Below are 20588 nucleotides of genomic sequence, written 5' to 3' on the forward strand. Positions count from 1 at the left end.
GTTTCGGTGGGTTAAGTTTTGTCATCAAATTATCTACAAATACTTTGACATTGTTTTGAGCAAACATGTATTGTCATGCCTTGGGAATTTCCATTTCATTGCATTCTGAGGGTGCAATCAGTATTCATGTGCTCTCATCATTCTGAATTTCAACTTGACAATTCACTGTTGCCCGGAAACGGGAAGTGCTCTTCTATGTTATCATCGATGCCTCTTGTTTGAACCTCACCGAAGATGAAGGAAGGATAGGAATAAAGATTAGGTATGCTTAAGCTGCCAAAAGGCCGACACAAATGTACTTTATAGGAATGGAGGTGGGGCACTCCTCAACTGGTTACATGAATAATTAATCATTTTCTGAGGTTAAATTGAAGAAAAGTGGTGATTTACTGCGCCTACGCTGTGTGAGCAAATCTTATGACGATGATAGAGCGAAGTAGAAATAAGGTTTGTGGTTCTACGGTCCTTGGTAATGGCAGGTAAATGGTTTTAAATTGTGTGTTGGTTTCCAACAGGTCCAACCGCATTTCGAGTTTCCTACCGACCAACTAAACAGCCAATCTACCTCTTTCAGTGGCAGTCAAGAGTTAATGAGTTCAATAATGAGACATGTTGAATGTTGATGGTTGGTTAGGCTTAGGTATTAGATGTGGTTGGCTTTGAATTTATTGTAGATATTAGAACTGATATGAGATGAGAATAATACATATTTCTTGAAAGACGGGTAAATGCCCATTCCAGGACTTAAACGAAGCAATTTCATAATGTACAACGTACAAATGTAATCAGTAACATTCTGAAGGTTGTTCTTAGAGTTATACACTTTTAGCCCAGTCGAATTAAACATTTTAAATGGAAAAAATTAGATCGTGCAATTTTTTTCATAGGACGGTAGAGAGAATTACTGAGAGCTTACAACCAGTTTTTCGAGAAAATCGACCTTGAGCCAAAGCCGCCATCTTGGATTAAAGGTAAAACACCTTTTAGTTAATAATTCAGCCATTTTTGATTTTTGACAAAAGTAATATAGGTGCATCTTGTAGAAAAATTTATTTTCTATAATTTTTATCAAAATAAATTTTTCTATATGACCCATATTTCTCGAGTTAATTTGAAAAAACTCTACCCCTACTCAGCTTAAACTTTATGCCCGCTTTGAGTATAGATTTAGAGATCAACGCAATATGGGTTAGTTTGTACAAATTCCTTAAATTTTATAAACAAAAGGAACTATCTCAAAATCGGTAAGCGTCATTTTAAACAAAATGAGTAAATATTATAATTGATGTCTAGCAAGACAATTAAATCTTTGAATTTTTTAAATCGGTTTCTTAATGGCTGAGATATGACCAATTGTTTATAACTCACTCTCTCTTTTAATCTTTTATAATAAACAATTGGTCATATCTCAATCATTAATGAACCGATTTGAATAATTCAAAGATTTAACTGTTTTGCTAGACATCAATTACAATATTTCCTCATTTTGTTTAAAATGACACTTACCGATTTTGAGATAGTTCTTTTTGTTTATAAAATTTCAGGAATTTGCAAAAACTAACAATGCAGCTAGATTTCTCATCCCCAAAAACATATATATACACTCCCATATTGCGTTGATCTCTAAATCTATACTCAAAGCGGGCATAAAGTTTAAGCTGAGTAGGGGTAGAGTTTTTTCAAATTAACTCGAAAAATATGGGTCATATAGAAATATTTATTTAGATAAAAATTAAAGAAAATAAATTTTTCTACAAGTTGCACCTATATAACTTTTGTCAAAAATCAAAAATGGCTGAATTATTAACTAAAAGGTGTTTTACTTTTAATCCAAGATGGCGGCTTTGGCTCAAGGTCGATTTTCCCGAAAAACTGGTTGTAAGCTCTCAGTAATTCCCTCTACCGTCCTATGAAAAAAATTGCACGATCTAATTTTTTCCATTTAAAAAGGGCTAAATTCATTCTTATGGATAGGTAGTTTTTTTCTTCCGTTTCAATTTTTCTACATTTTGTTTTTGTTTTGTGAGGGAAAAATGACCAAAATAAACTCGAAGCCCAATTAAAGCCGCTAAATAATTTAGTGTGTATGAATATAATCAACCTTTCTGGAGGTAGGTTTAGTTTTTTCCAGCTGCGCAACTTGATGTTGACTTTTTCTATTTATATTTATTTTTTAACTTTAAAAAAATCGTTTCTCGTGTAATGAAACAAAAATTTCCTGGGGTAGAAACAAAGGAGAATGTCCAACAATGTATGGAATTAAAATAAAGCCGCCTAAGAGGATATATTTGACTTAAATTTCAAAATTATCTTTCGTGTGGGGTCGTACAAACCAGCATCTATAATATAGATTGTTTTTGTTTGCTGTGTTTGCTTGTAAACTAGGAGTTTTTTCTTGATGATACTTTGATAACCCCTTGTCTAAGGTTAGACGCTTCGACTCTTCTTACCATTAGCGATCGCTTTTAAATTCGTAAATGTCGACATAACGTCTTATTTACATTTCTGTATCTTTCTATTAAGCTGTTCCTTCTATTTTCATTATTTTCCATATCATAATTCTAAGGTTGGGTACAAATGTTATAAGCGCAATCACATGCGACTTGAACATTCTCTTTAGGTTTTTTTTTAAATAAGTAATAACAACTGCGCGAGTGCCTAGATTTTTTTTTGGACTATTTTTTGATTGGATATCTTGATGTGATTTTTCGGTTAAAAATATTTCGCAAATTCAAGCTGTGTGATAAAAACCTTAGTTTTCGAAATAATGAAAATAATAAAATTATTATTTCCCACATTATTTGTTGTGGCTGTTTGTTTTCGTTGATTACACTACATTCAAAGTTTCATGAATATTTTTTGGGGAAAAAGTTGAATGGAAAATTAAATTCGGTGGTGAGGCAATAAGATGAGATTACACAGTTCATTTTTAAATTGTTGTTTTTTTTTTTCATTTCATATAGCTAAGCTAACATTTATTTAACAGAAAAACACATAATGCTATTCTGTGCAGTCGTCGCACCTCCCACCTATGAAAAATACCTGGTGTTGAAGTGCTTTGTTTTGTGGACTTTACAAATCGATGTGCTTGTTCTGATTCCATATTGGGTGTCTGGAATTGACAACAATTGGTCTTCAATTGTCGTGCAGATTGTACCCCTACCAAACGAGGAAAAAAACACCTCAACGTATTTGCAATTGATGCAAAAAAAGGTTGAATACGAGTGCAAATATGATTGATTTTTTTAAAACGATAAATCCTACAACTCAAAACGTGTATGATTATTGCAAGGTGATAAGCATGCTTAAAACCAAGCCATTCAACTGTGGTTCTTCGGAAGTAGATGAAATCGAAGTTTTCAACCTTCCATTTCATATACTTCGGATTGCAACGATTTGTTTATACATTGTTTAAACGAACAATTAAAGTTTTTTTTAAACATTTTACACCAGTGCAAATTATATTAAAAAGTTATTTTAATTATTTTTTCCATTTTTTATTCAAGGACATATGTTTTTAGGTGCAAGAATGCTACCATGTTCCCCTAAAATTTTAAAATTCACAGTCTATGTATTCCGGCTGTGATTTTTATAAGAGTCGATAATCATGGACCAAAATTTTGCGCCTTACGTGGGTATATACAACTTTTCTACATAAATGTATACATATACCTACCTAAATCCTTAAAAAATACCATTTTTTAATCCGTTCTTTTTTGTTTACACGTTGATATTCCAAATAAGAAGCCATTAAAATCTAAGGTGACAATAAGCTTTATAACAGTCAAAGAAAATATATTTATTTGGGATCGTAAAAAAGATAAGGAATCAATCATTCAACCAAAATAGTTTTTATTTCAATTGAAGACCACATTAACAAAAATTGATTTGTGGTGTGAAAAGTCATTAATTTTCTCTACCAGGTATATACATCTGGTGGACCCTGATGCAAACTGTGATAAAAAGCTACACAATTCGAAACGGAAACATTTTTATTACAAATTTTTTTTAAAGCCCGAAATGCCGTTCCACCAAATTATCGGCAACTGAGTGAGGGAGATAAGTCCGCGGCCTTAGTCACATTATGCAATTAAAGAAGCTCCGCATACTGAAGTACAATGTCAATTCATTGTAAAGCCTGGAAAAGAGAACATCATTTCACTTGTTCATGAAGAACCACAATCCAGACATTGCCCTCATTAGCGAAACCAACGTGATAAGGAAGAACAACATCGATATCCGTGGATTTAACACCTATCGTCAGGATAAATCGGAGAACCGCAGAGGGACCGCAATATCATCCATATCGAACTAGCTTAGAGCAACTTCAACTGTTCAACAGTACCCAGTGACTCGGACCATGAAGCAGTTCAGCTTAATATCTAGCTTCACCAACCCATCTCCCTAGCAGCACAACCATCGGCCAACTTCATCAACTACAGAAGTCTTGACGTAGACCGGCTGTAGAGAGACGTCGAACAAACCGTCACGCTTCCTCCACACAATAAGATCCTTGAGAATACTGAAATTGATGCTGCTATTGACTCCCTAGAAATGGCAATCACACGCGCAGTGGACAATCAAAAACAGCCGAAGACATCAAAGGACCGCTACCAACATATCCCAGAACAGGTGCAAAACCTATACGCCCACAGACAACGGTTAAGGAAACGCCTCCAAAGGATTCAACAACGGGACCTGAATACATCAAACGCCAACTACCGGACAGTGTGGACTGAGCTACAGTGCACCAACATCATGCTCCGTAATTCCATTCAACACTATAACAACACACAGTTCCAGAAGAGACTACAGTCAATAAGGCCAGGACCTGATGCCTTCAAGAACATCAACCGAATTGTTGGACAGAAGTCACCAATGCCGGAAGTCGTTAACACCAACAATGGAGAAGCAACAACATCTCAGGAAAAAGCAGAGACATTTGCAGCCCACTTTGAAGGTAACTTCGCACCGAACCCTTGCGCAGACACAGACTTCTTAGGGGACGTCGAGGCATCCATACAAAGGACTTTGCTACCTAACCCGCATAAAGTGAGATTCAGCGACACCAATCCTGCAAATGATCCAGTTGACAACCCTAACCTGAGTACGCCCGAAGAGATTGCTGAAATAATTAATCTATACAAACCGAAGAAATCAGCTGGACCTGATGAAATTTCCAACTTCATAATAGAGAGGCTCCCGCAAACAATAATGATCTTCCCAGCTATTATCCTCAACAACTGTATCAACAACAGCTACTTCCCGCAGAAATGGAAAACTGCAAGAATTGTGGCGATTCCTTAGAAAGGTTCTAGGAACATGATCTCCAATTACCATCGCATGCTTTCTTGATGTCGAGAAAGCATTTGACAGCGTATGAATAGAGGCCCTTATTCATTAACTTCATTAACTAGGCTTTCCTTTAGCACTTATTAAAATTATTTTTGATAATTTCAAATTGGGCTTGATGATCGATATGAAAAAATGCAATCAATTAAAAAACTAATTCATTCTTTTTCCCAACGTTTCTCCGGTTTTTTCGGGCTTCATCAGGGGGTTTGGATTTATTAGTTCTTAAAGAAACAATTAACAATGAAATGTTTGATGAATAAAAAACTAATAATAATTTGTACATTTAATTAATTTAAACAATTTGATAACTATTGCACTTACTTTTGTTGTTAATAAATTACATTGAGGAACAATTTATATAAAATAAAATTAAAAATAAACTTTTGAAACTTAACAGAAAATTAAACACTTCTTATTGGCAAATGGAAACTTAAAGAATATTAATTTAGATCAGATTACGATATGGCAACACTGTAGACAGCGCTTATGTCATCAATGTAATCTTTGTGGTTCATCGTTACATTCATTTTTTGTTGGATACGAAGACTTTCTAGAGTGAACCTTGTGTTCATTCTTCGTTCTTTATCTAATATTTTGACGTTTTCAAAATCTGCATTGTGTTGATGATCTAGCATATGTTGTGAGATATATGCTATTGTGCCTGTTAGACGATCAGGAGGAAGAGGCAGTCGATCGGCTGGAAGCTTTAGAAGCATCACATTGACACTTCCAAACGCAACGCCAAGTACTTAGGAATCAACTTTAACGACCTCCTCAGATTCAATAATCACTCTCGTTTGGTCCTCAAAAAAGCCAACTTTGCCTTCCATCGCCTTCACCCTTTGATGAAAAGAGGAACAGGATTGAGTCAACCAACGCAACTCTTGATCTTTAAGCAGCTTCTGCGACCAGTCATTGCCTACAGCTTTCCAGTATGGTACACCATCTCCAAGACAGCCATGAAGGAACTACAAATGTTCGAGAGAAAAATACTGAGAATGTGCACCGGACTCATCTTTGACCGACAGCGGCAGAAATACTAAAGCAACAAGCGACTCTACAAGGAAGCAAAAATCATACCACTGGACAAGTATCTATTGCAATCGGCGAAGATACTGGTAGGAAATATCGCCAACCATCCGAATCAACTGATGAGAAGAATGACAGCCCAACAACGACATCCGGAACCCATTTACCTTTGCGCTTTGGATATACTGGCTGAGAACATAATTTCAATGGACAACGAAGAAGTTAACTTTTACGCCGACACCCAGTCGGCTTACTACCGTGGCTAACGCCAACCAAACCAACCCAACTCAACCAACCCCACGACTGGACATCCTAGTATGAACACTCCGAGGACAACCTAGTCAGCAGACTTTTTAAATTAAGTTTATCCATGTATAATATTTATTTATATTTTATAACTTAGTCATTGTTATAAGGTTAGGCCCCCTCTGTGCCAACAAAATTTTGTATCTATCAATGTATCTTAGACATAAGTTAATTTTAAGTCAATTGTAAATAACAAGTTCAATAAAAACAAAATTGAAAATTGAATTGAAATTTATTTTTTTACCAACGGATTATAAAATATCCGTTGGAGGAGGAAGAGCAGATTTGAATTTGATGTTGTTGTCAATACCTGTAGGGTTTGGTCTCCTATTTTTGTACAGTAGGCGTACTAATAAATAAATAAAAACTCGGATTGATATTTTAAGCTCCTCCGTATACCGAGGAAAAGTACAATTATTTGTCTTCGTGATGGGAAATGATGACTACGTTCATGTGAAATGATGCGCATTTTATGAAATACGTGAACGGTTTATAGTGGAGTTTAGCAAGTATGTGTTTTTTTTGTTGGCCGTTGTAAGTATAGGTACAAATGTGAGACACAATATGATTAATATTCGCCTAAAAGAAAGAATTGAATGCTTCACACATTACGTGTTTACCCAGCGTTTATTGTGCACGTTTTACTTGACAGGAATTGGATTTGCAAAAGGAAAACAAACAAATTAGATTGGCTTAGGAACATATAGGTGACGTGAAATAACGCCTTACGAAATAAGGCCCCATTTGAAATGCGGCTTTATTTGCATGGAAAAACCGAAATAACGCCCGACGGGCCTTATTTCAGTTGCAATATAGAAATAAGACCTCATTCGAGATAGAAATAAGGCCGCATTTTTGAAGGAAGAGAAATCTTGCTTCTTGTTCATAGTACCTAAGTAATAAGAAGTGAAAAGAATATAGGAGAGGGATGCGGCTTTCTTATGGGACATTACTTCACTTAGAGTAGGAAATAATTTCACTTTTTTTGGGAAGTTAGTTCTCACTGAATGTGAGAACAATTTCTCCTTTTTTTGGGAACGAAATTCACTTTTGGGTGAAATGGGAGGTGGAAAAAAATTTTTCTTTTTAATACTGTATCTTATTAGATGAGGTGGAAATGGGAAATCGCTGGTCTTCACAAATAGTCCAAGCGGCGACCGTCGAGTTACTTAGCTCATAAGGTTAGAGGTTAAAATTGGTGTCAAATGAATGATAAGTTGATACTGAAAATAAAAAAATAGGGTTGCCTCTTCTAAAACGGGAACTTCCATGTGGCAACCCTATTTGAAAGGAAAAATTGTCACATAACTAATAAATTCATATCTTTGTTATTTGGCCAGATAAAATTTTTTTTTTTAATGCCAAAGGAAAGTCAAAATATTAAAAAAAAATAATAAAATAATATAAAGAACGTAACCCTACAAACGTGGCAACCCCATTCAAATGAATACAACACTGACAAAAATCTTCTTTGAACAAAACAGTATAACTTTTATGCACTAGAAAGCTAACTATACGCCATATTTTAGATAATACTCCCTTCTATCTAATAATCATTTTTAGCAAAAAAACAAAACCTACTTCCATGGATCAAAACTGGGTTTTATGGTTTTTAAAATAGTTCCTATGGCTAAAAGTGAACGAAATGCAGACAAGTACTCGGCAACCCTACTAAAATGCTAAAAAAAACGCAAAAAGCACTTGTTTTCTGTCATTTGGATAAGGTTGCCGAGTACTTGTCTGCATTTGCGAGGTGGCACCCGACATTTTTTAGATGGAAGAGAGTCTAAGCTATACAGGATGTATTTTATAGCCTTTAACTCTATCAAATATTATACACTTTGGCCAATAAACAAGTGATTTTTGCGTTTTTTAGCATTTGAGTAGGGTTGCCGAGTACTTGTCTGCATTTGCGAGGTGGCACCCGACATTTTTTAGATAGAAGGGAGTATTATCTAAAATATGGCGTATAGTTTAGCTTTCTAGTGCATAAAAAATTATACTGTTTTGTTCAAAGAAGATTTTTGTCAGTGTTGTATTCATTTGAATGGGGTTGCCACATTTGTAGGGTTATGTTCTTTATATTATTTTATTATTTTTTTTTTTAATATTTTGACTTTCGTTTGGTATTTAAAAAAAATTTTTATATGGCCAAATAACAAAGATATGAATGTATTAGTTATGTGACAATTTTTCCTTTCAAATAGGGTTGCCACATGGAAGTTCCCATTTTAGAAGTGGCAACCTTATTTTTTTATTTTCAGTATCAACTTATCTTTCATTTGACACCAATTTTAACCCCTAACCTTATGAGCTACGTAACTCGACGGTCGCCTCTCCGACTAAAAGTTTTTGCACTCTTTTTTTTAGTACAAACTTTAAAAAAAATAAGTAAAAACAAGAATACATTTAAGAAATTCAAAATTAATAAAATTGAGTTACATATATACTTACTCCTAGTAATATAAGTAGATTCAATTTAGTTCCGATGTTCAAATGCGAAGCGGAAAAATTTTGTTTAAGTAGATTCAATTATTTAATTTCGATGTTCAAATACGAAGCGGAAAAAATTTTTTAACCCGAATTTTAATGCGAAGCGGAAAAAAATTTTGGAAACGTGAGGATCAATTTTGAGGTGTGAAAATTAAAAATTCGCGCGAATTTTTAATTTTCACACCTAAAAATTGTTTTTATACAAATCAACACCTAACTACTTCTAAAAATACAAATTCGGTTCTTAAAGGGTACAAAAATTAAATAATATGGAAAAATGACCTAATAAAAAAAGTCGGATTTCTTAAGAAAAAAATTTTTATCTCGGTTATTTATGAAATATTCTCAACAATGTTACACCATTTTGAAAAGATAATTGAACACACCAACTTTTAGGGTAACTTGCCGAAACATCGTAGCCGTAGTGCATTTTGTTTAAACTACGGTTCATTAAATTAGAGTCATGTAAACATTTTGCGTACTTAGTTGGACATAAAAGTGATATTTGCTTTAAAACTGATGCAGCTGAGTTAAAAGTTTTGTATGCATTTGGTAGCAGGATTATTTAAGGTTCCGTAGAAAAAAAAAAATTGAGAAAACTTAAGATTTTTAGTCACATCACATGAAAACCCGTCACAGGGTGACCATTTTTTCGAATGCCCATTACTCACAAAATACATAACTGCGATTTTTTTATTATTTTTCTGATAACTGTCACCACCTACCCTATCTACCGTTTTGTTTCGACGTTGACTTTTGGGACATCCTGTATAAATACTTGGCATGAAAGTTTTATAACAAAAAACGTTGTATCGGTATTGGCCCATACTGAATCGATGTTGCGCAATTTTATATTTTTTTCAAACTTATTAAAGCCCGACTAACCCACAGGAAATATCTGGGTAGCTGTGCAGGTGGTCTTAAAGAAGTCTTGCATACACCCAACCTCCAACCAACTTAAAATCCAACAGTTAGCCGAAGGGCTATGTGAAGTTGGCACCCCCAAATGCAATTTTTTTTTTCAAACCTATATGGTTCGATTGCCCAAGGTTAGCCCAGGATAGCCCAAGATTTTTTTTCGTTAGCCCACCCTTAGTTTTAAAATTATAACGGAATTATTTTTTTTCACCTCAAAAATCACAAAAAAAAACTTTTTTCTATTCTGTGAAAAAATTGTTGGTTTTGCACTGTGGTTCGATTGCCCAACGTTAGCCCAGGATAGCCCAACTTTTTTTTTCTTGATTGCACTATTTTTTCAAAAGATACAACAAAAAACTTTTTTTCATATCAGAAACCGAAAAAATTTAAATTTTTTTTTCCTGTGAAAAAATCCTTAGTTTAAAACCGTGGTTTGTTTGCCCAAGGTTAGCCCAGGATAGCCCAACTTTTATTTTTGCTATCTTAAGCTTAGTTTAAAAATTATAGAAGAATTAGTTTTTATTCACCACACCCAAAAAAAAAGTACGTATACACCTCAGTGACCCTTTTTTAATTTATAATTAAGTACAATTAAATTCACTGGTGTTTGCATTGCGCCTCAAATGTTTTTAATTTGAATTAACATTTTTACTTGATTGAATGTAGTCCATATAACATTCCTGTTAAGAAGCTTAAGTTGACATTTATTATTAAAAGCCACAACAAACGAATAATTTTTCAAGTCTCAAAATCAATTTTTTGTTTTGCTTGCCATATAAGTACCTAGAAAAGCTACATGCTTAGTAAAATATATCCAAACGTATTTTAAAAGTAACAACAAAATATGAAATGGTGAAAAAAACATTTTTTTCAAAGTACCAACTTCTTAAAAATCAAATTTTTTTTTTTCAGTGTAAAATGTATCCTTTTTTCATTTTTCCTCAATTAACCATTCTAATTCCAACTAATTACATCACTTTTTTTCGTTAGCCCACCCTCAGTTTAAAAGTTATAACAAAAAACTTTTTTCAAAGTACCAACTTCTTAAAAATCAAACATTTTTTTTTTTCAGTGTAAAATTTATCCTTTTTTCATTTTTCCTCAATTAACCATTCTAATTCCAACTAATTACATCACTTTTTTTCGTTAGCCCACCCTCAGTTTAAAAGTTATAACAAAAAACTTTTTTCAAAGTACCAACTTCTTAAAAATCAAACATTTTTTTTTTCAGTGTAAAATTTATCCTTTTTTCATTTTTCCTCAATTAACCATTCTAATTCCAACTAATTACATCACTTTTTTTCGTTAGCACACCATTAGTTTAAAAGTTATAACAAAAAACTTTTTTCAAAGTACCAACTTCTTAAAAGTCAAACATTTTTTTTTCAGTGTAAAATTTATCCTTTTTTCATTTTTCCTCAATTAACCATTCTAATTCCAACTAATTACATCACTTTTTTTCGTTAGCCCACCCTCAGTTTAAAAGTTATAACAAAAAACTTTTTTCAAAGTACCAACTTCTTAAAAATCAAACATTTTTTTTTTTCAGTGTAAAATTTATCCTTTTTTCATTTTTCCTCAATTAACCATTCTAATTCCAACTAATTACATCACTTTTTTTCGTTAGCCCACCCTCAGTTTAAAAGTTATAACAAAAAACTTTTTTCAAAGTACCAACTTCTTAAAAATCAAACATTTTTTTTTTCAGTGTAAAATTTATCCTTTTTTCATTTTTCCTCAATTAACCATTCTAATTCCAACTAATTACATCACGAAAAAAAAGTGATGTAATTAGTTGGAATTAGAATGGTTAATTGAGGAAAAATGAAAAAAGGATAAATTTTACACTGAAAAAAAAAATGTTTGATTTTTAAGAAGTTGGTACTTTGAAAAAAGTTTTTTGTTATAACTTTTAAACTGAGGGTGGGCTAACGAAAAAAAGTGATGTAATTAGTTGGAATTAGAATGGTTAATTGAGGAAAAATGAAAAAAAGATAAATTTTACACTGAAAAAAAAAATGTTTGATTTTTAAGAAGTTGGTACTTTGAAAAAAGTTTTTTGTTATAACTTTTAAACTGAGGGTGGGCTAACGAAAAAAAGTGATGTAATTAGTTGGAATTAAAATGGTTAATTGAGGAAAAATGAAAAAAGGATAAATTTTACACTGAAAAAAAAAAATTTTGATTTTTAAGAAGTTGGTACTTTGAAAAAAGTTTTTTGTTATAACTTTTAAACTAAGGGTGGGCTAACGAAAGAAAGTGATGTAATTAGTTGGAATTAGAATGGTTAATTGAGGAAAAATGAAAAAAGGATAAATTTTACACTGAAAAAAAAAATGTTTGATTTTTAAGAAGTTGGTACTTTGAAAAAAGTTTTTTGTTATAACTTTTAAACTGAGGGTGGGCTAACGAAAAAAAGTGATGTAATTAGTTGGAATTAGAATGGTTAATTGAGGAAAAATGAAAAAAGGATAAATTTTACACTGAAAAAAAAAATGTTTGACTTTTAAGAAGTTGGTACTTTGAAAAAAGTTTTTTGTTATAACTTTTAAACTAATGGTGTGCTAACGAAAAAAAGTGATGTAATTAGTTGGAATTAGAATGGTTAATTGAGAAAAAATGAAAAAAGGATAAATTTTACACTGAAAAAAAAAATGTTTGATTTTTAAGAAGTTGGTACTTTGAAAAAAGTTTTTTGTTATAACTTTTAAGCTGAGGGTGGGCTTACGAAAAAAAGTGATGTAATTAGTTGGAATTAGAATGGTTAATTGAAGAAAAATGAAAAAAGGATACATTTAACACTGAAACAAAAATGTTTGATTTTTAAGAAGTTGGTACTTTGAAAAAAGTGTTTTTTTCACCATTTCATATTTTGTTGTTACTTTTGAAATACGTTTGGATATATTTTACTTAGCATGTAGCTTTTCTAGGTACTTATATGGCAAACAAAACAAAAAATTGATTTTGAGACTTGAAAAATTATTCGTTTGTTGTGGCTTTTAATAATAAATGTCAACTTAAGCTTCTTAACAGGAATGTTATATGGACTACATTCAATCAAGTAAAAATGTTAATTCAAATTAAAAACATTTGAGGCGCAATGCAAACACCAGTGAATTTAATTGTACTTAACTATAAATTAAAAAAGGGTCACTGAGGTGTATACGTACTTTTTTTTTTGGGTGTGGTGAATAAAAACTAATTCTTCTATAATTTTTAAACTAAGCTTAAGATAGCAAAAATAAAAGTTGGGCTATCCTGGGCTAACCTTGGGCAAACAAACCACGGTTTTAAACTAAGGATTTTTTCACAGGAAAAAAAAATTTAAATTTTTTCGGTTTCTGATATGAAAAAAAGTTTTTTGTTGTATCTTTTGAAAAAATAGTGCAATCAAGAAAAAAAAAGTTGGGCTATCCTGGGCTAACGTTGGGCAATCGAACCACAGTGCAAAACCAACAATTTTTTCACAGAATAAAAAAAAGTTTTTTTTTGTGATTTTTGAGGTGAAAAAAAATAATTCCGTTATAATTTTAAAACTAAGGGTGGGCTAACGAAAAAAAATCTTGGGCTATCCTGGGCTAACCTTGGGCAATCGAACCATATAGGTTTGAAAAAAAAATTTGCATTTGGGGGTGCCAACTTCAAATTGCTTAGCCGAAGCACGGTGTTGGGGACTTGGGGTTGGCCAGTAGGCCTTAATAATTTTAAAATCTCTAAGTTGGTAATAATTTTAATAGTCAATTTAAATTTTTGATTTCAAATAATAATAATCTGATCTTCTTCGCAGGGAATCATACTTCATGTAGTCGATTCTGTTTAAACTTTGAAAATCAACTAAGTTAGTTTATATTCCTTCAATTTTATTTAAATAATTCCGTCCTGCCATTATCAACAGCAACAACATGTTTCTTTGTTTAGAAACATCGTTAAGTTTACTTAAAATTTCGAAGAAGTAGTTCAATGTGCTGTTAAATTCTAAAACAAATGTGAAAAAATCTGCCCAACTTGAAAATGCTAACATTGCCATTATGCTTTGAACCCAATTAATATATTTCAAGGTTGAAAGTAATACTGCAGTACTTCATAGGCATTGGTTCTCAATGAACCACATTGAAACGAAAATTCAATTCTAAAAATGCCACCTTCGTTCATTCCTAAAACTTGTATGCAAGGCAACCAATTGTGACAAAAGAACTTTCATCTCAAGAAAATAACTTATTTAAGAGTTTACAAAAAGGATTTTCGTTACTCAAAGAGCCATTTGAAAAGTTTTTAAATATCTATTCCTATTATAACACGAAAAACAGTCAACGGAAAGAGCATCATTTTCATCTTATTTTTTTTTCCTCATTTTTGAAACGTCTACCAAAAGTCATATTGTGCAATAAAAGAAAAAATGAACACAAAACTTTTCGTTTTTCTACCTCCCTTGACCTGAAGGCGGTCCTTATAAGTGAGGTAAAGGAAAATAACATAATTTCCACCTTTCACCTTTTCAATGGATGCCGAGATATTTATGTTAACGAAAATCTTGCCACCGGGTACTAAAGAAAGTTTGTATTGTTTTTTTTTTTTGCCAAACTTTGTTGGTTGAAAGAAAGTTTAATACTTTCCAGACATATCTTTTAATTTTTAAGTTAACAAGACCGTTATTTTTTTTGTTCTAGATTTAAAGAGCCTTTTCAGAGTGTTAAGAATGTATTTATGTACTGATAATCTCTTACCTGGCCTAAAATATCTCATTAAAACTCCTTAAAAAACTTTGGTCATGATAAGAGAATCTTAAACAGTATTAGTTTTTGAGAACTGAAAAGCTTTGATAATATAAATACTATTTTGAGCATAAAACAAAAAAATTTGAACCTACATAATATCAAAACTCAAGCTGAAATAAGAATTGCTAACATTTGGTACTCCATAGAGCTTATATATAACGTTACCCGAGTCATTCGTGCCAACAAACCATTAGATGCTTATTGTTTCGTGACTATATATCGTCGGAATATGACAAATGGCATGAACAAAAGAAAGTCCTTAATTACCTTCTATGCGTCCCTAAGCCCTATCCCAAGAGAAATGTTTATTTTAGAAAAAGTTAACTAGGCATAGATGTACCTAGTGTTTATACAAGTACGAGTTCATCAAGGCCTCTCAGAACTCCCTGAGTCAACTAAGTAAATTAACTATTCTTTTGTCTTTCGTTAGAGATACTTATGTATACAGGGTGTCCCAAAAGTAATGGATCAAACGAAATATGCTGATAGGCCAACTTTAGGGCTCTCAGAATTTGGTAACTTGTTCATCTCAAATCCTTACGGTTTTCGATTTAATGCAGTTTTTGTGAAATTTCGAAAAATTTCGAATTTGCAACAGTATTTTGCTTCCTCCGTTCATAATTTATTTTTGTTTTTTACAATTCTTTCACTAAAACATTGCCTAATAATAAGAAATAATTAATTAATCAAAATATTTTTTATTTCATTCGCCATTTTGCTGCAAATTAATTAACAGTTCCATGTTTTATAAAAACTCAATTTCTTACTTTTATTTCAGAGCAACACCCTGAAAAAAATTTGTATGGTGTGGCACTGGTTTATTATTTTGAAAACTTGCCATGTTATTGCAGTTTTCAAAAATGTATAAAAATTTCCAAAGTTGAAATTAGAACGAAAGATATTACAATTTGAATGCAAAAAAACAGACGTTTTTGGAGCAAAATAACAAACAAAAATCGAGGCTTTTGTTCAAAAAGAAATAAACAAACAACAGTCGAGAAAATGTGTTTATTTTTCTTTGTTATTTTTCTCTGAAAAGCCCTGTTTTGTTGCTTTTAAATTGTAATATCTTCAGTTCTAACTTCAACTTTGGAAATTTTTATACATTTTTGAAAACTGCAATAACGCGGCAAGTTTTCAAAATTTTAAAAATTTTTTTCAGGGTGTTGCTCTGAAATAAAAGAAAGAAATTGAGTTTTTATAAAACATGGAACTGTTAATTAATTTGCAGCAAAATGGCGTATGAAATGAAAAATATTTTGATTAATTAATTATTTCTTATTATTAGGCAATGTTTTAGTGAAAGAATTGTAAAAAACAAAAATCAATTATGAACGGAGGAAGCAAAATACTGTTGCAAATTCGAGATTTTTCGAAATTCCACAAAAACTGCATTAAATCGAAAACCGTAAGGATTTGAGATGAACAAGTTACCAAATTCAGAGAGCCCTAAAGTTGGCCTATCAGCATATTTCGTTTGATCCATTACTTTTGGGACACCCTGTTTATCTTTAGTATTTTTTTTTTTGTCTAACCCCTTTACAGTGATATCTGTGATTAGACAGTTATTTTATTAAATCTTTGGCAATAAATTCCTTTTAAAGGATATAAAAAAAGCAAAGAACGTTTTATGAAAGAAAGATATATTGTGTTGTTTCTAAAAACAAAGTGCTACTTATTTTTGACCATAATTTTAATTATATAAAATTGAATAAAGATGTTAACTTGCGTTTGTCAACCGGTTTCTGGCAATTTGCCAAAAATGGCACCATCAGCGATGCCACAAAAGCGCAGCACAACAGCAATTGTTGTTACATCGGAGCCAAGGATTGGAACCGCAACAATTGTCAAACAAAAGAAGGTAAATGAAATGCTTCAAAACTCAGTTTTTATGTTTGTTGTTTCTTTTCAATTTTTTGAATTTTTGTTTAATTGAAACACACTTAATAAATACAATCAACTACACAAACAATAATAGAAGTACTCTTAATTGGAGAAAACTTAATTAGTTTCAGAAGAGATTTCGCCGGGAAGAAAAGTTATAGACATACTTTACGTTCTCTAGAAATCAATTTCAAACATTTTTTACAGTGATACAAGTATTTTGAATTAAGGTTTCCAAATCATATTATCGCATTTTCATATTTGCAGGAGAATACTAAACGAATTAAAACAACGTACAAAATCAATGTTTTTTTGAAAACAACTCTGACCCTGCTTTTCCGCGACCCTTAAAATAATAGTATTCATGTTGAATTGTTTTTATTTGATACGAAAAAGTAAGATTTATCTCAGAGATAAAATAAATAAATAGATTTTTGCAAATTAGAAAGAACATAAATATTTCTTGGCTTCGTTGAAAAAAATTATAAAGTAGGTTTAAATTATTACACTGGTTATCATAAACGAGATTTTGTACCTACTTGTTTTGAAATTTTTCATAAATTTTGTCTTAATAACCTCACATTCAATATTGCTATAAAATATCTTGGTTTAATAAAGGTTACTTTTTTTAAATATAGATTAAATATAAAATATGGAAATTCAGAGCAACACACTCTCCTTTACATTTTCCAATTTGTTATTTGAAATGTCTATGTTTCGGGGGTTCCTTAAATTCTTTAAAAAAGTAGTATGTCGTAGGCTATAGATCCAAACCTCGTTAATTTACCTTATATACAGTGTGTCCCGGGATGAGATAAGAAGACTTTGAGGGATGATTCTTGGGTATATTCTAAGAAAAAAATTGTTCTACAGTAACTCTCTATCTGCAAAGTTGATACCCTATATACCCAAGAATCATCGCTAAAGGGTATCAACTTTGCAGATAGAGAGTTACTGTAGAACAATTTTTTTCTTAGAATATACCCAAGAATCATCCCTCAAAGTCTTCTTATCTCATCCCGGGACACCCTGTATATCTCTCCATTAATGAAAAAGTGCATTTGTTTTATTAAATGGCAAAAATTTATTAATTAACTAATTACTTCTTGATTTCTTAAATTTTTGTTCAAAATACATGTCATGTCAAATTTAAGAAAATTACTTTCCACACCTATACCAAGCCAAAAAAACGTTTATTTTTTTACCATCGTATGCACTTCCCAGCAGACATTTCTCTACAGAACTAAATCATAAATTGGTTCAGAAATCATAACCTTCATTTATGATTTCCGTTCTGAACCGTTTGAGTCCTCTTTGCTGGGTATCATGGCAACGTATATTCAGTTTACTGAAAAGTTCATGATTAATTTTTGAATCATATTAATAGGTAGAATAATTAATTATTGCAATACTGCATTCACATTTGATTCACAGAAGTGAATGTTTTTCGAGTAACTATTCTCCACATAAACTGATGTTTCATGAAGGTTCACATAAATGTTTTAACATTAACATTAACATTAGCATTAACATTAACATTAACATTAACATTAACATTAACATTAACATTAACATTAACATTAACATTAACATTAACATTAACATTAACATTAACATTAACATTAACATTAACATTAACATTAACATTAACATTAACATTAACATTAACATTAACATTAACATTAACATTAACATTAACATTAACATTAACATTAACATTAACATTAACATTAACATTAACATTAACATTAACATTAACATTAACATTAACATTAACATTAACATTAACATTAACATTAACATTAACATTAACATTAACATTAACATTAACATTAACATTAACATTAACATTAACATTAACATTAACATTAACATTAACATTAACATTAACATTAACATTAACATTAACATTAACATTAACATTAACATTAACATTAACATTAACATTAACATTAACATTAACATTAACATTAACATTAACATTAACATTAACATTAACATTAACATTAACATTAACATTAATATCTTAATATTTGTTGATTTTCCTTCATTCAGTTATATAGTACAGGTGTACAGGTAGTACCTACAGGCATTTAAAAAATAAAAAATTGTTACACTCATGAAGTTTGGTAATGGGATAAGAACCAATAATAAAAAAAGTCTATACAGATTAACTGAAGCCACCTGGGCGATAATATGAGACAATTTTCAACTTTGTCTCCTCCTCTGTGGCACGTAGTTCTATGTTATATGTTCTTTCTTTGTGTCTATCTGTCTCTCTCTCTCTTGTGTCATTGTTTTGTGTTGTCTCAGCCAAATGGTCTCAGTTGCCCGTGCTGTTAAGTGTATGTACTTCGTACATTTATGTGTAATGAAAAATTTAAAAGTTGAAATTATATAACCGAAGTAATCAAAAAAAAAAAAATCCTCCAGCACTTAGGTGTCTATCAATTTTGTTCGAATTCGGGTTAAAGTTTTTGGAAGCATTTTTGTTTGGCGGCTTTATTTGCCTTCCATATTATGCTTCCCTAAAGGCATCTTTATTTTTTGAAAATACACAATTCTTATGATCCAGGAGATACATCGTTGTTGTATCCATTTGTTTTAACTCGCAAGCCTCATGTTCTTTTGCAAAAAGAGCACTGAAAATAAATATGTCCAAATGTCACAGATTAATATATTCAACTCTACACCAGAGACAAAAATATACAAAAAGAATTTATAATTCCTACTTGTTATATGCTTGATACATCCTCGTTTTCTTCATTCACACAAGCCATTTAATTGCAACAAATGACATACACTTTCTGATTAGAAACAGTGACAGGATAAATGCGCCGTTCACTAGATCACACCAAAATAACACCACTGCCAACAACAACAACACCAACAGTAGAAATATACACTAAGTAATGCATTAAATATTTTATATCACTCATACGCCGTGGTGTGCCGCACAAATTTGAAACTTTTTGTTATTATTTTGTTTGCTGTTAGGTACCCTAGAGCTCACTTTCTTCTGCACCCAATTTCATCCCCACAAACACTGTCATACATTCCCAGACAGACAGAACACGTTTTGAATTTAAATAAAGCAAACAAAAAATATTTTATTAATTTTAACATATTTTTGTATATTTCAGGTGCCCGGAAGGCCGACATCTGCCGAACTAAGGGCAATGGCACTTCGGCAGCAACAACAAATCGATTCTCAGCACCAGCTGCTTGCAACCAAAGAACAACGTTTACGATTCCTTAAAGCACAAGAAGTACGTGGTGCAGCTGCTGCTGCTGAAGGTGAACGCTTGCGACGATTACGTGAGCGTGTCGAAGCGCAGGAGTCAAAATTGCGTCGGTTGCGGGCGTTACGTGGGCAAGTTGATCTGCAAAAAACCTACAATGTTACCCTAAGTAAGTACAGTTAACATATCTCTCCCTATTTCTACCTCTGTATGTATGTATGTATTTATGTTTATGATTCCCAGGCACAGATGTTAAAGCTCTTTTTTAGCTCTTGTGCAAACAGTTTGATTACTCACCTAGGCATGTGCCATACAGCATAACTAACGCTAGAGTCAAAGCCAAACCCACAGCCACTGATGACGCCACAATGGTAAATCCTAAATCTACTGTTCTGTGTCTACCCGAGAGCCCGAGGAAGTAAATATTAGGAAATTAAATATAATTTTGTTGGCATTTTTAATCTGCTGCCACTCTATAATGGTTTCATACCGTCTACTGTTATTGTACTCTTGCTTAACTGCTTGTGCTCTTAATACAGTATCGCGAACGGGCCATTAGATTTCACAGGAATGGATTTTCTTAGGA

At 31.9% G+C, this 20588-nt stretch overlaps 1 protein-coding gene across 8 annotated transcripts in view; it reads left to right on the forward strand.

The window, feature by feature from the left end:
• Nucleotides 1–20588, forward strand: part of LOC129920296 (apoptosis-stimulating of p53 protein 2) — a 428395-nt gene that overhangs the window by 313734 nt on the left and 94073 nt on the right. For 5 of the 8 annotated variants that reach the window (XM_056001638.1, XM_056001637.1, XM_056001640.1 and 2 more), the window contains one exon: nucleotides 19904–20171. In XM_056001638.1, the coding sequence (XP_055857613.1) occupies nucleotides 19904–20171 (268 nt within the window). Of the gene's footprint in view, nucleotides 1–16421; nucleotides 16738–19903; nucleotides 20172–20588 lie in introns of all 8 variants that reach the window. The other 3 variants (XR_008773223.1, XM_056001634.1, XM_056001635.1) reach the window with 2 other exon arrangements.

Source organism: Episyrphus balteatus, chromosome 4 (genome assembly GCF_945859705.1).
Source record: "Episyrphus balteatus chromosome 4, idEpiBalt1.1, whole genome shotgun sequence".
NCBI lineage: Eukaryota > Metazoa > Arthropoda > Insecta > Diptera > Syrphidae > Episyrphus > Episyrphus balteatus.